Source organism: Siniperca chuatsi, linkage group LG2 (genome assembly GCF_020085105.1).
Source record: "Siniperca chuatsi isolate FFG_IHB_CAS linkage group LG2, ASM2008510v1, whole genome shotgun sequence".
In the NCBI taxonomy this organism is placed as follows: domain Eukaryota; kingdom Metazoa; phylum Chordata; class Actinopteri; order Centrarchiformes; family Sinipercidae; genus Siniperca; species Siniperca chuatsi.
The window spans coordinates 33289943-33312236 of record NC_058043.1 but is presented as its reverse complement, the minus strand read 5'-3'; the positions used below and the strand labels follow the sequence as shown (position 1 = coordinate 33312236).

The 22294-nt window shown below is 40.9% G+C and overlaps 1 protein-coding gene across 1 annotated transcript; it reads right to left on the bottom strand.

Annotated features, from left to right (window-relative positions):
• Nucleotides 1-366: 366 nt before the first annotated feature.
• On the bottom strand, nucleotides 367-21172 carry klf15 (Kruppel-like factor 15). Its single transcript, XM_044172004.1, has 3 exons — nucleotides 20911-21172; nucleotides 17300-18773; nucleotides 367-2415 (listed from the first exon to the last, which is right to left on the bottom strand). Exons 2-3 carry the CDS (start codon nucleotides 18529-18531, stop codon nucleotides 2247-2249), a joined length of 1401 nt encoding a protein of 466 aa, XP_044027939.1. The 5' UTR covers nucleotides 18532-18773; nucleotides 20911-21172; the 3' UTR covers nucleotides 367-2246.
• Nucleotides 21173-22294: the final 1122 nt, after the last annotated feature.

Sequence of the window (22294 nt, the reverse complement as noted above, 5' to 3'; positions counted from 1 at the left end):
TCTCTGAACTAGACCCCATCATCACCTTCATCAATTGCAACATTTGAACAGTCTCCTTATGGAAGGTGACTCAGCAGCTTCCTGCATTTGCAACTTTAGATGCAGCAACAAAGTCTGGTCCTCGTGTGTGTCAGCAGGGGGTCAACAGTGCTGGAGGTCACAACGAAAATTTTGTACACTGATGTGAATCTAAAAGGATGCTATGTTAGCTGTGATTATAGTGACCCACCTGGGACTTGTATACAAACCAGCCCTGGTTAAACAGTATGTGTGGAGTCAGACAGTGTTAGCAGCTAGGCTGTGATCATCAAAACACATGAAAGATGCATCTTGTAGGTCTAAATTTGAAATGAGTTGGTCTCAGGATGAGGTCAGGTCCTTTATTTCACCATGTAGATACAGCAGATAAAGGACAATCACCATGTATTTATACTGTAGATCAACAACTTACCACAGGCACATTCATTTCCTTGGAGAAACTTAGCTTACACGGTTGTTTCTTTTCAGTTTTATTTGTAAATGCATCTTGGATAGAACAAAGAAAATATATATATAATATATTCATATGTACTGAAACATTACGTTATGTACACATTTAGGGTTGACACTAGAAATCTTCACAACCACTGATTTGTTTTAAGATATGGTATCAGAATAGTCTCTGTGTGTTTCCTGGATGCAGCGATGTACACTCCTGCATATTTACATACATTCATAGGATGCGGTAAAACACCTGTGTTCACACAAGCATTAAAAATTCATAAATTGAATGAAAGGAATGATGTACAACGTAGTGTACCCCTGCTTGTTGTCTCTTCACATACATGAATCACACACGGACGGCATTGTCACACCCCTACATATTCACAGCGGGGCGTGGTACACATAGCAAACTATGTTTGAGAACAGTTAGGGCATTAGAACGTGTGATGGCCTCAAAAGGGAAGTTGTGACTACAATTACAGATACATACAGAAGCTCATCCTCCTGATAGTTCAGCACCAAGGTGTGTAGTGTGTCACCTCAACATAACATAACTGCCAGCTGAGGTCAAAGGCGATCAGGGTGTCTCCAGTAACAGATAAAGCAGAGTTGAGGCAGATTTTGTGTCGAGTTGTCAGCAAAATAATAGTTCAAATAATAATAGCAGACTGAGACATTCAGTTCTGTGGCTATGTGCTGACTGACATGGGCCTTATTATGACACCTTTTTAACAGTCACTTTACTTCTTATTAAAATATGGATAACTGAAAAGCCTTTTCCCAAATCATTTGGCTCTCCAGTAAGGATTTTGTGGTACTGTAAGGCCAGAAAAGCAAGAAAAAAATAGAAGACCAGCAAGTACGTACACATGACTTAGCTTAATAAAACAACGAAAAAAGGTCATGTAACACTGATCAGAAGGCCTATTTAACAATCACTGTGCACTTAACCTTTTAGTTGTGTTTCACTTTTGCATTTCTTGTGTTGCTCTGTCATTTTCCTCCTCCCTGTGTCTCAGCAGGTTCACAAAGTTGCTGTAAAATGTGATGAGAGGAGTCCCGGTAGCTTATCGTGAGATTTCCCTTACTTTGTTATGTCCACATATTAGAAGAGGTCTCTTCCTGTGCATCAACGCCAAGTTGAATAATTAAAGGTATTCTTCAACCGTACTGTCAATGAACTGTGGTGCAAGGCAGCAAAAACTAGGACAAAGTTATCAGAGAAACCTCACAGGAGAAACCTCTGTGGACCCCAGGAAGAGTAATGAGGATCCGAATGAACTTCACTCTGACTTCCTAAACATTGCATAAGATCAGGAATGTCCAAGACACTGGCAGCTTTCAGGAAGATAAAAGGCAGTTGTTTTTATCCAGATAGAATGGACATGCAAGGCTATTACCAAAATTATCACATAATCCAGACTGAATGAAAATAAGTTTATCTTATCTTCTGCTGAGGCAGGTGATAAGGACAGAACAAACATAAGGTGTACAACATACCAAAGCACCAACAGCAACAACAATCTTTAGCTGATTACAGGATGGTAACTGTGTTGGTTTACTTTTGTACAATAAATTAGAGCAATCACAGACTGCTGAAACAAAAAGCAAGGCGTGCTTCATCAAGCAAATTTGAATTTGCTTGATGAAAGCGCAAACATTTGTGCACACACCCTTACGTTCACACTCACACCTTGCTCCCACGGCCTATGTCTGATAGTGATGTCAGCATTCCCAGTGATACGAGTGATCCGAGCGGGGCGTCAGTTTGCTGAGCGAACTGTCCGACTGCTTCGTGGAAAACGGTGGACTTTGATGTGTTTTGACAGGTGGTCACTGCGGGCGAACTTCTTCTCACACACTGGACACTGGTAGGGCTTGACACCCGAGTGGGACCGTCGGTGTCGAGACAGCTCGTCCGATCGTGAAAACCTGAAAGGAAGAAGAGGAGATGTTTTATATTTGGCAAAGGCAAATGCAGAAAGTCAAAGGTGTGGACTCATGTGATATGACTTGGACTCGAGTCACGAAGCTGATGACCTTAGACTCGACTTGACAAAATCATAAAAGACTTGCAACTCGACTTTGACTTTAACACTAATGATTCATGACTTCACTTGGACTTTAGCCTTTTGACTGTGAATGACTTGATATCTTTCCAAAACCCAAAGACTAAAATTTATATCATTAAAAAGTGTGTAGCAACTCAACTTTTGTTTTTCCTGACAACGGATATACTTTTAATCAATCAAATCATCACTCATCCTAATATTGAGTGTGGATTGTGTTTTTGTAGTTCAACAAGACAAACAGAGTGGTGAGTCTTCTCCTGTGAAACAATCTAGCTGCGGCACATCAATTTCAGTTGTCAGAATCTCCCAGTTAAACTTTCATTTATATCATATCAATTATTTACTTACTGCAAGCTTGTCATATCTTCTGCTGCTCATTTTCAGGATGGGTTATGACCAAAAACTACGCTGCCACTAAAAACTGAAGTGTTTCTGTCTTCTCAGCCAACAAAAAGTACATAGTGAATAAGGATTCAGTAAGAAATTCAAAACAAGATTCAGATTTAATAAAATGCTATCGAACCCCAATGCACTCCTGATCATTTTGCTTTTGTTCTAAAATGTAGTTTAAAGCCATAAAAACAAATACTTAAAGTAATTTGTTATTTATGTAAATTTACTATACTAACTCTAAGCAGGGCTGCCAACTCTCATGCATTCACTCACGCAATTGACACTTTTCACACGCTCTCATGCCACACATCCATTTTCTCACACAATGAAAAATAAATGTATTTAACTGATAATGTTGCGGTGCGAATCAACTCCACCCAGCTGATGCAACACCAGTGTATGCCGAGACAGTAATCAAGTGGACCCACTTTCACGCTGTGGGTCGCAGATAGTTTGTGACTAGAGTTTTGTGACAGAAAAATAAAAACGTGTCGCCAACAACAGCAAGTTTGATGAATTAATCTCTGTGTCATTGATTAATTGATGTCTTTTACCATCTTAAAATGTTAAGTATGGATACATGAAGGTAAGAAGGATTATGTTCTTATATAAGCCATTAGATTTAAGACAATGAGATGGTGGCCATACAATGTTTTTTTTATATTATTAAAAAAGGGAGTTAAAAAGGCATGTATTTTGAGTTACATTGGCAAGGTATAATCATAATGTATTCATAATAAAGAGTACTAGACACTGGATTTGAACATAACAAAAGCTAACATTCATTTACAGTGATCTTGATAAAAACTATTGACAGTGTGTGACTTCTTAAAATATATATTTCATATTTTGATACATTTCTTATATGTTGTGATTGAAGTTGCAAATGGAACATTATCTGTTGATAGTGCCATAAATAATGTGCCATAGATCTTCGAGTCCTCAACTTCAAAGTATAGCTTACATCCCTAATTGAACACCACAGCATGTGATGTTCAGTAGGGTTCTGGGTTAAACATGCAGAGTATGATGAAAATTTACCACTTTTTTGGCAGAATGATTAAACTAAGCATGATAGCCATCTTAAATATTATCATAAAAGCATGTAGAAATGCTACGAGCCCTTGTGTTATGTTACGCCATTGAGGTGAGTACTACAAATTTGAAAATCAAATCATCAATAGCATCCGTTAACAATATATGTGAACAAAATTCAATCATATCCGCTCATATATTAACCCTCCAGATTCTCCTGAGAGACCCATTTTTCAATGCCAAAAAAAATGACTCCATAAATTCATTAGAAGGCAGGGAAGCTCAGATCCCCAGATACCCTGGTTAGGTTTGGTCTCCCAGTTTAGGCTATGATGTCTGGAGGTTGGCAAGTATGTATCAACCATACTTATTGATTTGGCTTTTCATCTATACATGCTTTAAAATTGTGAATTTGGCTGCTGAACTTTTTAAACAAAATTCCTGGGGGTTAAAGGGTGATAACCCTGACCCCTGCAGTGGGTTATGTCACGGAAGGCCTGCTCATAAGATGCACCAACTTCACCGATACCAAATCTCACTCCAAACTAAACTGAAAAGTTGCCAGCCTTGTCTAAGTGTGAATAAAATTCAAATGACATTAAATTTGGTGATGGGCACATGATGACTTGTTTAACACCCGAAACACAAAGTTTAGGACTTGAACTTGAGTGTTGACTTGGCTTCCTGCTTTCTTACAGTGCAGACGCTTTGCTGCTTGCTCTCGCCTCTGCTTGCATTCTTTTGCTGATAATGTTGTTTTTTCTGCTATAAATTATGAGCTATAAATTATAAATCATTAGAAATGTAATTTATTCAGATAAAGTAAGCTACTGCCATATATTCAGCACTTTTATGACCTCCTCAGTACTATGTGAGTGTGGCCTACCAACAGCACAAGCCTGTACTGCAATGACTGGATACTTAGCTAAAGCTAATTAGCAACAAGATGCCTCCCTTCTCCACAGACGACTTCCACAAACCTCTACAGAAAATTGCAGTGCTGGAAACCAAAATCCACCTGTTAAAAGTGAACATGGAAGTTTAATGGACTATGTGGTAACGACACCACTTTACTAAGGACTCAAAGCAGTGGACAAGAGCATGCTAACACACAGCTAATTAGCACCAACGAGACTACCAAGAAACAGGAGGACTGTGTACCGGGTGATAAATCTAACAGTGATAGTCCTCCCTGGAACTCTCTTGGTGCAAAGCCTAAGAGTAAATCATTTCCCTGGGAAATGGGGGGACGAGTAACAGCAGAGCCCAGCACCCTGAGATTTGTGATGCGATAGGAAGAGTTAGCAACAAACCTCCCCAACAACCAAGTGTGTAACTGCAGAACAAATTTGCTCCACTGTTGCAGGATCTTGGATCTCTGTCTGATGACCTGGATAACCTCTCATCTTCACATAGCACGGTAAGGACTGTGATTAAATCAGAAAATAAAAGGCTACAGGGAAAGCTAACTATCGGGCCTTAAACTCTGATTGTGGGTGATTTTGCTGTGGGTGATTTTGCTGTTCTTACTGCACATGCAAGAAGCATGTGCAGTAAGAACACCAAAATACTCTGCTATCCCAAGGATACGGTCTCTGACTTGACAGAAGGAATCGTGCATATCGTGGCTGAACACCCAAATGTGGAAAATAATATTCTGCGTGCAGGGACCAATAATGTTGTGAAACAACAGTCTGAAATGCTGAAACGAGACTTTACTGATTTGTTGAACGCAGTCAGCTCTTTGGTCAGAGGTGTTTGTCAGTGGCCCTCTACCACCAGTCAGACGAGGAGTTGAGAGATTCAGCAGATTGTTGGCATTAAACATATGGCTCTCAGCTGCAGGCACCGTCCATTCAGTGCACTATATTGACAATTTTAACTTTTTCTGGGACCGCAGACATCTTTTAAGGCAGATGGACTTTGCCTTAACAAGTCAGGAGTAAAATTGTTCATCTTTAACCTATTTTACTTCCTGCGTCACCCATCTGTTCCCTCTGCCAAGGACAAGACACAAGAGTGTAACAGTGTAGCTGTTCTTATCAAGTCTACCCCCAACTTCAGTTTTATGAGCAAAGCTAGAGTGCATAAGAAAGGAGGTGGAGTTGCCATTTTTTTTAATGATTCCCTCCAATGCAAGAATGCGTGAATATGAATATGAATGAATATGTGGTTCTTATCTACAGGCCACCTAAATACTGTGTTAATGACTTTACTGAACTGCCGTCTATAATCTGCATTGACTTTGACTGTGTAGTCATTGTTGATGATTTTAACATCCATGTTGACAACCTCCAGGGCAGAGGGATTAAAAACTGTGTTGTGTTCTTGATAACTATGGACTGACTCGGCATGTGACGGAGCCCACACACAACAAGGGGCACACTCAGGACTTAATCATCTCCAAAGGTCGTAACATTTCTAAGGTTGTGGTGGTTGATGTTGCTCTCTCTGATCATTCATGTGTTTTCTTTGAGAGTGCTATCTCCGTGCACACAAATGTTCAATCAGAGGTAATCAAAAAAAGGTATATCACTGAAAACACCAGTGAAATATTTATTCAGGCTTTGTCTTCCACACCCACCTTCTCTTGGGTCTGAGCTTGTAGATAATTTCAATTCTAAAATTACAAATGTTATTGATGCCATTGCACCCACTAAGGTGAGGGCTGTCTCTGGTAAGAAAAGATCTCTATAGAGAAATGCCACGCTGGTAAGAACAAAAAAAGTGTCAAAAAGCTGAATGCAGGTAGCGAAAAACAAATATCCAGGTTCATTATGACATTAATAAAAAGAGGCTACGCATTTATAATTTAGAATTGAGAAATGCGAGGCGGTCCTTCGTCTCTGACGTCATCGCCAAAAACAATGTTAATGCACATGCCTTGTTTGCTACTGTCAACAGGCTAACAAACCCTCCTGTGTCAGTAGCCTCTGAACTTCTCTCTACCAGGGCCTGCAATGAATTTGCCTCCTTCTTCACTGACAAAATTAAGAAAATTAGACAGGCAGTCAGTGCCTCCATGTCAGGTACAGGATATGTGTTGTCCCTGTGTCCACTTAAAATCAATTAAAATAGCATGACACAATTTGATCCTATTAACCATAAAAACTTGGAGGACATTATACAGCATCTGAAATCATCCTCCTGCTGCCTTGTTATTCTGCCAACAGGCTTTTTCAAAAATGTTTATAATTGCATGGCCTCAGACCTTCTACAAATTGTCAACACATCTCTTCTCTCGGGTGTCTTCCCACAGGCCCTGAAAACTGCAGTCATCAAGCCACTCTTAAAGTCACTACTTTGTGTCTATAGGTTTACACATCCAAGTGGATAAAAATTACACGTGGAGTTCCCCAAGGCTCCATTCTGGGGCCTCTTCTGTCATGCTACCACTGGCTCAGATTATGGAAAACAACAAAATATGTTCCCATAATTACATACATAACAATGTCACATACATAACAATGTTAACAGGGGACTATGGTCCAATACAAGCGCAGAGTAATTGCATTGAACAAATCAGTGATTGGATGTGCCAGAATTTTCTTTAATTAAACAAAGATAAAACTGAAGTCATTGTTTTTGGAGCCAAGGAGGAACGGTTAAAAGTCAGCTCTCAGCTTCAATCAGTAATGTTAAAAACCACAAACCAAGCCAGAAATCTTGGTGTAGTCATGGATTCAAGTCCTTTAATCCTTGATATTTTCTTAAGGTGATAGTAGGCTGACTTTGTAATTTTCTCAATGTGGCTGTTGAAATTCAGGTCTATGTCTCAGCAGGATTTGGAAAAACGTGTCCATGCATTTATCTTCAGTAGACTAAACTACTGTAGCGGTGTCTTTAATGGTCTCTCTAAAAATTCGTTCAGACAGCTGCAGCTGATTCAGAACGCTGCTACTCGAGTCCTCACTAAGACCAAGAAAATGGATCACACCACTCCAGTTCTAAGGTCTTTACACTGGCTTCCTGTCTGTCAAATAATTGATTTCAAGATACTACTGTTGGTTTATAAAAAGTACATTTCTGATCTTCTGCTATATTATGAACCATCCAGACCTCTCAGGTCGTCTGGGACAGGTCTGCTTTCTGTCCCCAGAGTCAAAGCCTAACATGGAGAAGCAGCATTCAGTTTTTATGCACCACATATCTGGAACAAACTCCCAGAAAACTGCAGGTCTGCTGCAACTCTCAGTTCTTTTAAATCAGGGCTGAAGACTTTCCTGTTTGCCGCAACCTTTTATTAAATCAAATAATGATTAACTTCTTACACTGCACTGTAACGTTTACTCTCCTGTCACTCTTTTTAAGTGTATTTAAATGTCTTTTTATATTGCCTTATGTTGCTTTTATGTTTTATGTAAAGCACTTTGAATTGCCTTGTTGTTGAAATGCGCTATACAAATAAACTTGCCTTGCACATCATAGCCAAGACTTGAGACTTACCTGTCACTTGCAAAACAATGACTTTGTCCCACCTTTGCAGAATGTGAATGATAAGAGAAGAAAAGCCCTAATTTATATGTACAGGCTACTTCACTTGTGTCAAACCAGTTACATAACACATCCAGAAACTGTTGTTCTGTTCATGAGGAAACTATTCTTCTTGGCTCTTCACAACAAACAATGACAATGGATCAGAAAACATTCGTCTTTAGATCCCTATGTGTGTTCTAAGGATATTTCACAGCTTGCCAAGTGCCTATATGATACAATCAGAGACAAAAACTTTGATCTTCCCACCGCCCTCACGCTGTTATTTTGTATTGAGTTTTGGCAACTCCCTGTTTTTCCCAACATGTACACAACGGCTGCCGAGGCCAGATATTTCCTCCCCGAGCCCCACAGTGTAATTATCTGTTATGAGCAAGAATGCTTCACATGTTGATACTACAACTCATTTGCCTGTAACTCATTTAGACAAGCAAAACATCACAGCAGGGTTAGCATGCAAGGCATACGCTACTTGGCTGGAACCACAGGGATGACAGCTCTGGGGTTTCTTCCCAGTAACCTAGTTCTCTGAAACTGACTGTCCCCAGCCAGGCTCTGCATCCCAGATGTTGCTCTGCTGACCTGACAAGATGATGAATCGATACAATTGCACCCTGTTATTAAGCAGCAACACATAAGGAGCTGCAGTAAATACCCGTTGTACTCTCAGTCATATGTAGATACAACAAGCTTATATGTAGATACAACAAGGTTACGTCTAACAGCTAAAGTAATGCTACTGTAGTAATAGGCAATGCCATTCCCTAAACAAGTTTATTTGTTGCAAGAAGTAAATATAAAAGATTCTTCATCTGCAATACATTGAAATATTCTGTCATATTGATAGTTAAAAAGTGGGGTATGTCAAGAATAACTATCCTAGTTGGATAGCAAAAATAACACCCTACTAATGAAATAGTGTGGTTAATAAATAATTACATAACTCTATACAGACACATATTTAAATTTCATTTGTATGATATAATATGAAACAAAAAATATTTCTGCTCTGTTCAAAAATGTTATTTGTTCATCGTCATGCATTTGTTTTTCATGCTTGGCTCTTAATGTTACTACCAAAATGAGATGTCTGGATCATATTTAAGAAATACATTATAGGATCATCCTATTATTCTGTCTTATTCATTTACAAAAAAAGAAAAGAAAAAAGAAATCGCTCTCAGACGGGAGCCGGCTCGCGACTGACATATCACTAGTGACCAACAGAAGTGGTACTAAATGAAGAGCCAGTTGGGAGCCAAAAGAACCGGATCTTATTGCTGAGCTGAGCCAAATGATCTGGCTCACTAAAACGAGCCGGAATTCCCATCACTGATAGGCATGATTAAGCAGTTAATACATGGAGACACTACCAATAAAACCATACCAACACCACCCAAAACCTACACCCCATAGTTGATAGTAAAAATGTGAATAAGCAGAGTCTACACAGTGACTTGGGTAGATGGACAGTTATTTGACAGAGGTTTTGACTTTCTGTCCAGTCATATTTTCTGACAAGATGAGTGAATGGGATTGGGATCCCATGAGAACCAACACATATGCTGCATGTGCAGGATATATTTACTGTAATGTGGGGCGGGCAGTCAGCATCATCATCTCAGGATGGAAGTGGGATGAAAATAAAAGAGGCTAATGGCTTAAAACAAAGGCTTCATATAATGCACTGTCTCCCAGTAAATGGTGTGCATCCAAATCCAATCTACAAACTGTTTTACATAGTTTGTAGAGATGGTCTCATTCTGTAAACAGTAACACTATGTACAGTAACACAGACTGCCACTCTGAAGTCTGACCTTCCAACATCTAGTTTGGATCTGTTGCTATGCGAAATGACAAAGTATCAGAGAAACAGACAGGATTTATAATGTTTTTATCCCAACTGAATCAGTTTCTTTCTTTTAAACGGTTTTGTTTTTAGTTCAACGGTTGAATAAATGAATTTACGTCTTCAGATTAAAAAAACATCCCAAAAGGCTACACTGCAGACTGATTTTCAATAGAAAACAGTGTTGGATTGGGTTGGCACATCTGTAGAAGCAGGCAGGAATGAAAATCAGTCGATCCTGCGCAGACCTCTTCTTCTGACATTGAAAGAGATTGAGTAACACAGCCTAAGTTTGACAATATCATGCTCTCTATGAAGCAAAAATATGTACCAGAGACATCGATTGTACTGGACAGTTATAACATTTAGGCATCTTTTAAATCTGCAATCAATGTAAAATTGCGTAGTGAATAGCTCCATGCTAACAATGAAGCAAGTTATTAGCAAAACTGACACAAGGTATGACATGATTGTTCTCAACTAGCAGGGACTACCTACCCTATTCCCATTGGATCAGTGCATGATGGGAGACTGATTTAAAGCTCTATGTGCTCTAAAGCTCTAAGTGGACTCCTACAGGATGTGACAAAGCGAAATTGTAGTGCCACATAGGAAGAGATGCTTTCATATGACTACTGACAACCCTTGGTAGATGCGAAAACGCTGATGATAATGCAAACTTTAAATTGGTAATGGTGTTTAAAATGAACAGAAATGAAAAAGACAATGTTCTTACCCTTCCATTTCCTTAAGCTATCAAGCTCCTCTCCTGTGGAATCAGGTCCCAGTTTGGGTTTGGGAGACACCATCTCCACATTTAAGAGTAGGCTTAAGACTTTCCTCTGCTTTGCTATAAAGCTTATAGTTAGTTATGCTGCTATAGGCCTAAACTGCCGGGAGACTTCCCATAATGCACCTATCTCCTCCCTCTCCCTCTGTATGCATTCTTATCCCATTATGGCATTTTACTAACTCGACATCTTCTTTCTCCCATAGTTTTGTGCTTTCTCATCTCTCTCCTCTCTCCTTCTGTCGCTTTCAGCAGATATTTCTGCCTCAGGAGCTGCAGAGACTGGATCTGTGGTTGTGGGCCACCTGCTGGCCCGGTGTTGCCCTGCTCAACAACTGCTACTACAATTATTATTATTATTAGTCTTATTATTATTACTATTGCTATCATTATTATTACTATTATTATTTTTATTAATATTAATACCACTATCATTGCCATTGCTATTATTTTAAATCTCTATGTGGAATTTGCATTGTGCTACTTTATGTTCTCTTTCCTCCTGCTCTCTCTCTCTTTCTTTCTCTCTCCCCTCTCCTCCACTCTCTCTCAACCCAACTGGTCGGGGCAGATGGCCGCCCACCTTGAGCCTAGGTTCTGCTCGAGGTTTCTGCTTGTTGGAAATTTTTCCTTGCCACTGCCGCCAAGTGCTTGCTTGTTGGCTCTCTGTAAATAATATTATAGAGTACGGTCTAGACCTGCTCTATATGAAAAGTGCAATGAGATAACTTCTGTTATGAATTCAAGTTCTCTTTGTGTGATCTACAGGCACCCTGCAGCACAAACTCTGTTTGCTGGACTGCATTTGTGAATCTGAGCATCTTTCTTTGGGTACCACTACAAAACTAAAAATCACTTCAAGGAAGAAGAGTGAATGAGGATCCCCTGTCGACACTGTGGAGTCCTTCCCCTTACTGGGCACCATCATCACCCAGCACCTCTCACCAAGAAAGCACAGCAGAGGATGTACTTCCTGCGGCAGCTATAGAAATTCAACCTGCCAAGGTCAATGATGGTGCATTTCTACACCGCCATCATTGAGTCCATCCTCACCTCCTCTATCACCATCTGGTACGCTCCTGCCACTGCCAAGGACAAGGGCAAACTGCAGCGTTTCATTCGCTCTGCTGAGAAGGTGAATGGTTGCAATCTACCATCCCTCCAGGACTCTGAGGCGAGCAGGAAAGACTGTGGCTGACCCCTCCCATCCTGGACACAAACATTTTGAGACACTCCCCTCCGGCAGGAGGCTGCGCTCCATCAGGACCAAAACCTCAAGCCACAAAAACTGTTTCTTTCCGCGTCTCCAAATCTGTCTCAATGGGTTACATTAACGCACATTTCTTGTACTATTATCTCTGCACATTGCACATATTCCTCATACTTCATACTGTGATGCAATGTAATAACTGTGATGCTGTGTGCACATTCCTTGGTCAATATTTTGCACCTTCCTGCACAAACTTTACAGCTCTTTCATTATTTTTTCATATTTTAATTGTCAAGTTTTCAATTTTATATTATACTTCTTCACTTTTGTAGTACTTGTTTTCTTCTTTTACTATGTTCATTGTTATGCAAAATATCAAAGCAAATTCCTTGTATGTGAAAACTTACTTGGCAATAGCCCGATTCTGATTCTGATGAGTGCTCACTAAATGATCCCTCCAAAAGGATGTGGCTGTATCAGCTGTGCTCAAGGCCGGATGACCAACTGGGAAAACTGCCCAGGCCCCCGCAGGGGCCCCACAAGCTCCTGGTTCACTGCATTTCACTTGGTTTTTGGTCATTTGTACAGGGGCCCTGTGTTATAACCTATATCTAAGACCTTAATTATATTAGTTTATACTATACACACATGGTGGACATTACAAAATAAATTTGTCGGGGGCAGGGGTCAATAGGGGCCTGACAGCTAATTTTTGCCTGGCGGCCCCCTAACTGTCTAAATCCAGTCCATCCATGGTTATGCTAAGTTAATAATAATAATAAGTTAATAATAATTTTGTTTTAAATTCTACGAATCTTCATGCCATATGACAAAAACAATGGTTACCAACAGTTACTGTAGATGGGTGATGCTAGTGCCCAGCTAGCATTTAACACAGTATTGGTGTTAGCATGGAGCACTGGAGCCATTGATCAACAGTACTGGGGACATGAGAATGGTTCTGGTGTCTATGTTCTCACAGTATTAAGAGCTAAGCTGACCAGCAATGAGAAATTTTGGGAGATTGATCAACTTGGAAGAAACTCTTTGCACTGTAAATTTTGTTGTGTCTGGAGTGATATTTCTATACTTGTACTTGTATATTTGAATATACAGTTCCGCACTCAGTGCCTCCTGTTCCTCCCAGCCTGAGAGGAACCTTGACTGATCCCTCTCTTCCCTTTCATGCAGTGTGGCAGCCGGACGTTCCTAGCCCACAGTCATGGTAACTATTCAACACTTTGTCTTTGTTCGCTCCACTTCCTCACTGCTGCGCCCTTCAAGTGATTGTGTGCAAAACTGAAACAGGCCCTTTTCTCCCCTTCTATCTACTCTTCTCCACCCTCTATGCCACCACCACCAGCAGCACTTTTTCTCCTGTCTTTTCTTTTTTTAAATGTTTTTTTTTTTCTCAGTTACTCTCTGCTGCTCACTCCGTTTGCTTGCTTCTCTCACATTTTTCCCAACTTTTTTTCCTTTGTTTGGCCCCATCGTTTACCCCAGCACATACAGTGAGTTACACACACAAGTTCTCACACACACTTCCATCCAAACTACATCCTGCCTTTTGTGTACAGACAAGAGCTCTTTGTTAGTTGGAACACACAGTCTGGATTACTACTGCACAAATTTCTGCAGCTCCCCTCATGTAATAGGACACACACAGCATTACAAGTATAGTACATGATTGGTGGCAGGTTGCCAGGTTGGTACTATAGTCAAATGGACCAATACAAAGCTTTTAAGGGATATTACTGATCACTCAGTACCTGCATGCAAAAGAAGGGTTTATAAATGATTGAATGTTTAAAAGAGGAGAATCCTCCAAGACTCTGCAAGCTGTGGCAGGTAGAAGCCAAATTGCATAACGGCTTGCTGGTTGGGATAGTTTGTGACATGCACATGTAAATGTAAGCATAGATCAATGTACACTTGCAAGGCACATAAAAAACACACACCATGTGAGTGTGTGTGGAATGTTAAGAGCAGTGGTCCCCAAATGGTCTAGTATTAGGGTTCATATTTCTCCTTATTCATTAAGTAATGGTTTACACACAGGCTAACTTAACACCCATTAAATTTAACTTTATAAAATAAAAATAAAGTCCAATGAAATAATTAGCATAGACTTACAAAGTGTGAGGAGCTGCTGGTATTTTTCCCCACAGTAAACTGCCATTTCAAAGTCTTTGTTAACTCATAAATCATGTTTTTTGCAATAGTTTGTTATAGCACCCATGAGCCTCAGCTGCTGTTGCTATGGAGAAGAAGGCTAGTCAGAAGCGCAAATCATAGCTGTAGCAAATTCAGCTATTTGTCGTTATAACTGGGAACACAACACTTTCACCATAGTTGCTGTGTGTGTTTGTGTTCATGCAAATTGGCTAAAAGGGGGCTTGCAATGGGAGTGGCTTATCGCAAAAAGGTGCATAACTTCCAAATTTGCCAGGGAGGTCAAGTGTGAGATTGTGTGTGTGGGTGAATGCATGGATGCATGCACGTGGTCGCAGCTATAGCGAATTCACGCTTGTGTATATGTCTGTAAGACCATAGTTGGAGGGAGCCTGAGATCTAAGAATTTCATTGCCAACAACTGCTTAACTGTAGTTGTTATTTACATGACAATAAAAGAACTTGAACGTTTGAATTTTCTAACACAATTTCTTTTTTACTGATGATTCAATGAGGGAAATTTCTATGGAAAAAATGAACAAGACATTTACTTCCAGGGAATTCCCTGGACATCAAAACATCCCCCACTTCGCAACTCTATTGCAGCAAAATATTGCTTAAAAACCAACAATATTAAAAGCTTGGAAATAGCAATTACAACTATATTAGGCTTACTCAGGCATACGTTAATAACCAGAACAGGGTTATAACAGTTGGTCTGCTAAAAAAGGATACAGAGCAGAAAACTAATTTTCAACCAAAGCTTTTCACCCAAAGCTAGTCTATGTTTGTCCAAATATCCAGTGAGTTGGCCTATTTGCCTTATCAGTAGGTTTCTTTTGGAAAAACAGTAACAGACACCCACTAGTCACTCTGCAGTAGGGCTGTCACTTTATTTTTTTACCAGTTGAATGAGGAAAAAATGAAAATTGAATTGGCACTATTAGGCATATAGTCACTTGTATAGGCAGTGTATAAGCATCACAGGCTGTGCCTTGTACTACAGTCGGGGGTTCAATAAAATTCACTGACTCTGATCTATTACACATGCCATGTTGCCCTATGAGTAAACAGGAAAATTGTTGCTCTCTTTGTTAACACAATAGAGGAAACTAGCAAGCTGTGCTGAATGGATAATCATGATAATAAACCACCTGAGAAGCATTTTGACTAAAGTAAGGCTGTCACCTGTCAACTTGTCACTCAAGTGAAGCAGTGGAGGCACCACAAATGAACAGAGCCACATCAATTTCACAGCATTGTTTAGGATTGGGCTACATGGGTTGCATTCAAATTCATTTGAACGAATTATGTTCTCACTTGTTCAAACTTCACTTACTTACAAACGACATCCCTACTCTGCAGCAGAAAATTGGAATTAAAAGTGCTGGACCGTAAATTCACTCAAATTCAAAATTATGTGTTTTTTGACAAAGTTGTCTTACACGCACACAATCCTATTGTCCCACTATTCTGAGGACCCACCAGTTAGGAACCACTAGTTAAAAAGAACATGTAGGAGGAAGTCAAACATTGCACTAACTTTAACAGTTTGCGTCAGTCTCATTTAGCTGACCTGACGTCCTCAGGAAAACGGCCAGCTCAACTCTGGGCTCAAGTCACACTCCATCACACACACACTTTCAGAGGGATGAATGTAAAAAGATGCTTCACTTTAATAAGTAACGAAATTGCCTCACTTATGAAGACATCCAAGTTCTCTCTCTGCCTTTCTCCATTACACACAGCAGGTTCCAAATTAGATCTTGCTGCTTTATTCTTAGCATACACAAATACACACACGCACGCACACTCATACTGCCCCAGCAACTGCACAGCTGTCGAGTCTCAACAGGAGGTGCCCATGTTGTGCCCATGTGACTGCAGTCCACATGCTCCGTCCCAGATTTAGTTTACATCTGCAAAAAAAGACACCCCAGCTATTCTTGCACATCCCAGATAGCTCACGCCTGACAAGAAGTGTGATTGTGCAAGCAAACCCGTCTATACAGCCACCACCTCACATCGTTCCAATTAACACTTGGGAGGCTGCATGACACCCATTAAGAGCTTTTCAGCTCCAGGGCTTAGTGAAAAGAAAACAGTATGATTGTTTTTCCTCAGCATTCTATTACAGATCCTTGAGTAACTGTGAGCGTCCTGTCTCGTTGCTGAAGTACACTGCTGGCATTCCACAAACAGAAACCCAGTAAAGCCTCGCTTCCATGGTAATGAACTCTATTATGAATAATGACATTCATGTTGTAGAGCTGTTTTTCTACCTTTGAGTTGCTTGGAGCTTTGGGAGGGTGTGTGTGTGTGTGTGTGTGTGTGGGGGGGGGCTCTCAAGACCCTCAAAGTCCCCTAGCCAGTGCAAACAGATGACCCAAAGTGACAGGTCAGTTCAAGTGTCAGTAAAAATCTGCACCACACTTGGTTCCATTCAGCAACATGACACCATGCACAGCACATAGATGTGCCTCACTGACATATAATTACTGCTGCTTCCAAATAGGCTACTCTAACAAATGGGGGTTAAGCTCTTTTAAATCCTACACATGCATGCTCAAGTCTGCTGTTATTGCTCAGTCCTGCAAATAAACAAACCTTTAAACAGGCTTTATACAACCAGTCAAATATGAGTCAATCTCTAAGACTAATCTGGTAAAATAACAAAAGCATAAACATAAAAAGCTGCAGTGTTCAATTACAGTAATTTTGAATGAGCAGAGAATATTCTGTGAATGTTTGATGCTGCCAGCTAGTGGCTTGTACATATTAAATGTACATAGAGTACCCACCTCCATCCACAGCCCTGCCAGTTGCAGGCGAAAGGCTTCTCCCCCGTGTGCCTCCTCAGGTGGGCCTTCAGGTGGCTGCTCTTGGTGTACATCTTGGAGCAGCCAGGAAAAGTGCATTTGTGCATTTTGATAAGATCCGCCACCGGGTTCTTCTGGAACTTTTGACCTCCAACAAGAATCCCTGATCCCTGGCTGGCTGAGCTCTCCTCAAGCCCAAGAGGCTTGGCAGCAATTGGGACAGGAGCAATGCGTACAAACTTAGAGGAGACGTTAAGGCTGGGGGAGGGCAGGATGTGGGGCACCAGAGCAAAGGTCTGACCTTGGATGTTGACCAGTAGCTGCGCAATTTTAATGTCTGAGGCTGGGGCAGGCTGTTGGGGCTGGGCTACTGAGGTAAGAGGAGCTACTGTGGGCTCCTGCTTGATCTGAAGGGGTTGAATCTGTAGGATGACCGGCATCCCACTACTGTTTGTGCCACTGTCTGCTGATGCCTTCTTGGCCCCTGTGCTGGATTCATGTGTGGGGTTAACTGATGTAGTTTTGGTCTCACTGGAGGCAGCAGTGGCCAGGCCAGCAGTGCTGGCGGTGGGGACAGTTTGGTCTAAACACTTGGCCTCTGGCTCTAGCTTAGGTTCATGGGAGGCCTCCCTGCACCACTCCAGGCCAACTTCTAGACCAAGAGCCTCCTCCAGTCCCACTCCCAACCCCAGACAACCCTCTCGGATCTCCTGCTTCATCGTTACCACCTCCATATTCTCCTCCAGGAATTCTTCGATCTCTTCCAGTGTGGGCTGAAAGGACCCTCCAAGTTGTTCCTCTGTCTCCACATTGGACCAGGTGAGGAAGTCAAAATTTTCTTCCTTTATTGGCTCACGTTTGGAGGGCTCATCCCTCCGTGATTCCCAGAGGAAAGTGGATAATGGTATAGGTGCCACAGACCCTGCCGGCACACTGCTGACACCTCCTAAAGAGGCCTGGGACAGCAGGTGATCCAGGATGCTGTCCTGGCTCTCAGCACTAGAGTTGCTGCCGTAGCTGGAGCTGAGCACCTGGGAGTCTGGGCTGGAACAGGAACGAGGGCTGGACGACTCACTCAAGTCATCCTCTGAAAATGGTGACGGCGTCACCTGGTAGGAGCCCAGGTCTGTCACCATGTCTGACAGCCGGTAGGCGGATGGAGACCCACTGTAAGGAAGAAAAGTCCCCTCGCTAACTGGGGAGTTATCTACCATCCCTGGATAGTGCCAAACGGCTGTCTCCTTGTTGGACTCGGAGTCTGTGTTTAGGATGATTAGTAAGAGAATTATTCCTTGTACTGCTGGGAAAGTTAGGCCAAACAAACCCAGGTCACCAAGGCCACACCTCCCACTCGGGTGAGATAGTGAAACACCTGCCGTTCACTCTGAGGGTGGAAAAAGTAAGCGTCTGGGAAACACTCTTACAATCCAAGGTCTCCAGCCAGGATACAGTATGTCTAAATAGAAAATAAACAGAGAGTGAGGAATCTGTTAATATTAATCCCACATGTGCCTACTGCTCAAATTCAAAAGGACAGAGACTGACTTTAAAGAAAGTGTTAGGTGATTATACAGTATATCTACTGAAAAATGTCTAAGCTGCCATATCTCCTAATGCATTTGTCAGCCTATATGAGATGCTGTCAGTACTTTATACTGTAGGCTACTTTGCTGTGTAAAATCACCATAACCATCATTATGAGGAGAAAATATCCATTTCACAAAACCACATTAGTAAAAGATGTGTGAATAATATATGCACTATTTTCTCACAATACATCATTCCCTAACAAGAAATCACTACAGTGATCCTATAGAAACTTGTTACTTTTTATTTTCTGTGGCATAACCATAACAGAATTTATAGAGACTCTGTGTGGACTGTGAGGATTATACCTGTGGTAGCAGTCAGAAATTAAAAATTCAGTCAATGACAGTTCAGTTTGTTTTCATTTTCTGGTATTACAAGTAGAGCTGCAACAATTAGTTGATTAATCAGTCATTCGAAAAGAAATTAATCTGCAACAATTTGAGACCCAAGCAAAAACACCAAACATTTGATGATTCCAGCCAGGTTCTCAAATGTGAGAATTTGCTGCTTCTTGGTCTTACATTCTAATAAATGTAATATTTTTAGGTTTTGGACTGTTCGTTGGACAAAACAAGACACTTGATGACATCTTGTGCTGAGGGATACTGCGATGGACATTTTTCACGGTTTCTTGTTTTAATGACCAAACGATTAATCAAGAAAATATTCAAAAGATTAGTCGATAATGAAAATAGTTGTTAGTTGCAGCCCTACAAAGTTTTTTGTGAGGACGTTTATATATGTTATGGTTTATTGTCTTTTGTCCTGTGATATTACTGTAATTTTCACACACTGTAGTGTCTTTACTTTACTTTCTTGTATGCTCAGACATCATTCTAGAGTTTTCACATACTGAAAATAGATATCTATGGTATTACTACAGTAGTGATTTTGTCATTCTTTTTTCATTCATTGTTTTACTACATGTTTTTATTAATGCTGCGCATGTGTTGTCAAGTTGGTGAAAATGTTTTCTTAATTGACTTGTGTTTTGTCTATTTGCACGTGTTTTCTTAAGTTGCAGTGGTTAGCTCGCTAAGGCCACCATGGCTTATAGATCAGTAGGCTGTAGTTGCTTTTCATGTGGCACAACAACAATTAGACTAGGCCTATAGGCCAAATAGGTTACTTTCCTGGAAAAGGAGCGTCGGTTAGCCCCCTCCCATCCCACATGCCTTTATCCGCCCCTTTCCAGGGGCCCCTGCATGATCCGAGTGACCGAGAGTAAACCCGGCCAAAAAAAAAAAAAAAAAGTCAACATTCATATGTGAAAACACCGCACGTGGCAGCCGGTAGCAGTGTGTGCTCCGCTGCATGCGTAAATCACTTGTCCTGCTTGTTTGACAATTAGAGATCAATAAATCGGTCATATGGCTGCCTCTGAAGTTGGGAAGACGACGATTTTAGATATCGGTCATCAGAATTATCATTAAAAAGTGCAGGCTGTTGGATTACTGCATGCCTTCCGCGGGGCACATTTTGATTAATTTCACATGTTCATAGAGAGGAAAGCGTGGAAATCATCTCTTATAATGACTGGGTTATACATTCTTATACAGCCGTGGCCTTACAATTATAACTAAACAAATTTAAATATTTGTATTTGCATATGCCTAATAATAATAATTACAATTATAACCATTAACTGTTCAACACCATCAGATTTTGTAGGCAGCATGGCTCGGAGAATTTATAAATCCCGATACATGCGCAGCTGCAAACAGAGACCAAAACTCGTTCAAAATTCATTCATTTAGGCTACATTCCGTTGTTAAACAGCCAGAGCAAAATCCGAACCCCATAAGAGTCCACAGTTTAGGTCTGTGTGCTGTGTTTTCCTGTCCGTCCCCACAGCGGTGCGTAACGCATGAGTAGGCGCGCGTCTCCGCTATCAACGTAAACATGTTTTCGTCCAGCCTGCTGGAGCATATGGCACCGAGCAGATGTACGCGCACTCTGCACCCTGGAGCCCATCATTATATAAAATTAACTTCCAGTCTTACCTTGTTCTCTCAAAGCAAATGTAATCCCAATGCAAAAGGCGCGGGGAGTAATATTTTTATCCGTTGCATCCGACGGGGCAGTCTGTTGCCTGAGCAGGTTTTGCCCTTGAGACTCGCCATGCAGCAGCAGCAGCGTTCAGACTGGACTGAGCGCTTGCTGAGTTGTACTATATGACCGTCACATGACTGTCCGTGTGCGTTACAGGGTTACTGTAGGGAGAAATAAGAGGCTGCTGTTGAAGGCTCGTCCCCGCTCTGCAGCCTCATTGGTGGGTTGTGGTGGGATGGAGGCGGGTCGTCTGGTCTGTCACTTAGAGGATTTGCTGCATGGAACAACATGTGGGACGCCTCGGTGAAGGAAGGAAGCTGAGTTGTAACCTGTTAACATGATAAATAACAATCTCAGGGCATGTAATAGAAGTGGGTCAGTTGGATTCAGGGATATGGAGGGTACAAGCAAGTCAGGTTTTCACAATTTTTCAAAACCTGAATGATACCAGTTTGAATAAACCAAAACACAGTATATGCACCAGATTTCTAGCCTAAATGTTGTATCTTGTTAATGAAATTTTTGATTTATGTGATTGATTTAAGCAGACCTGTTTATAAGTAGCCTAATTTGGGGCAAGTTCAAGTCAAAATAGTTTTATTTGCATCTTCCCAAAACCTGTAAACAGACTTTGGTGTGTAAAATAAGTGGAGTCCCCCTTTAATGCATGGAGCCACTAATTCAATATTCAGGTGTGTGGCTGCATGTGCAAGACCTGCATATCACTGTTGTATTTATTTTTCATTGTTCAGTGATTTTAAACTAGAGACTTCAAACCTTTTACTTTCACGTCTCAAGTCCGAGTCTCCAGCATGTCAAGACACAGCAGAGAAGTCCATGTCAAGACTCAAGTCCTTGTTTTTGTTACGCAAGTCCAATTTGAGTCAAAGTCTCAAGTCTACACCTTCGGCTAAGACACCAAATATACAGTTTCAATGTAACAAAAATAAATTGTCATGAATTACACAATCCCTACATCATGAAATTAATACTTTGCCTCTTCTAACGAACTCTGAAGATAATTTGCCACCAAAAGTCTCCAAAACAACTCATGTCTATAATAGAGTAATATAAGAGAACAGTGTCTATCTGTCTGTCTACAGCCGACTGATAATGGACTTCTCAGGTTGATACTGATATAGATATTTGAGAGTTTCAAAAATTTGACAATGACACTGTTAATGGGCCGACATTTGTTTTTTCACATAAACACACATCATCACCAAAAAGTTTTGATGAGGATGCCTTAACTTTGGTTATTAAAGAGTTGTGACCATGATATTGTACCGAGCGGGACATTTTACAGTGTAAAAACAAACTTGTCGGTGCTCTCTG

Excerpts from the sequence above, each read along its gene's own strand:
- klf15 (XM_044172004.1), bottom strand. The coding sequence starts at position 18,531 with ATGGTAGATAACTCCCCAGTTAGCGAGGGGACTTTTCTTCCTTACAGT. Across the intron at positions 2,416-17,299 it reads TGGCAGGGCTGTGGATGGAG|GTTTTCACGATCGGACGAGC; the intron begins GTGGGTACTCTA and ends TCTTCCTTTCAG.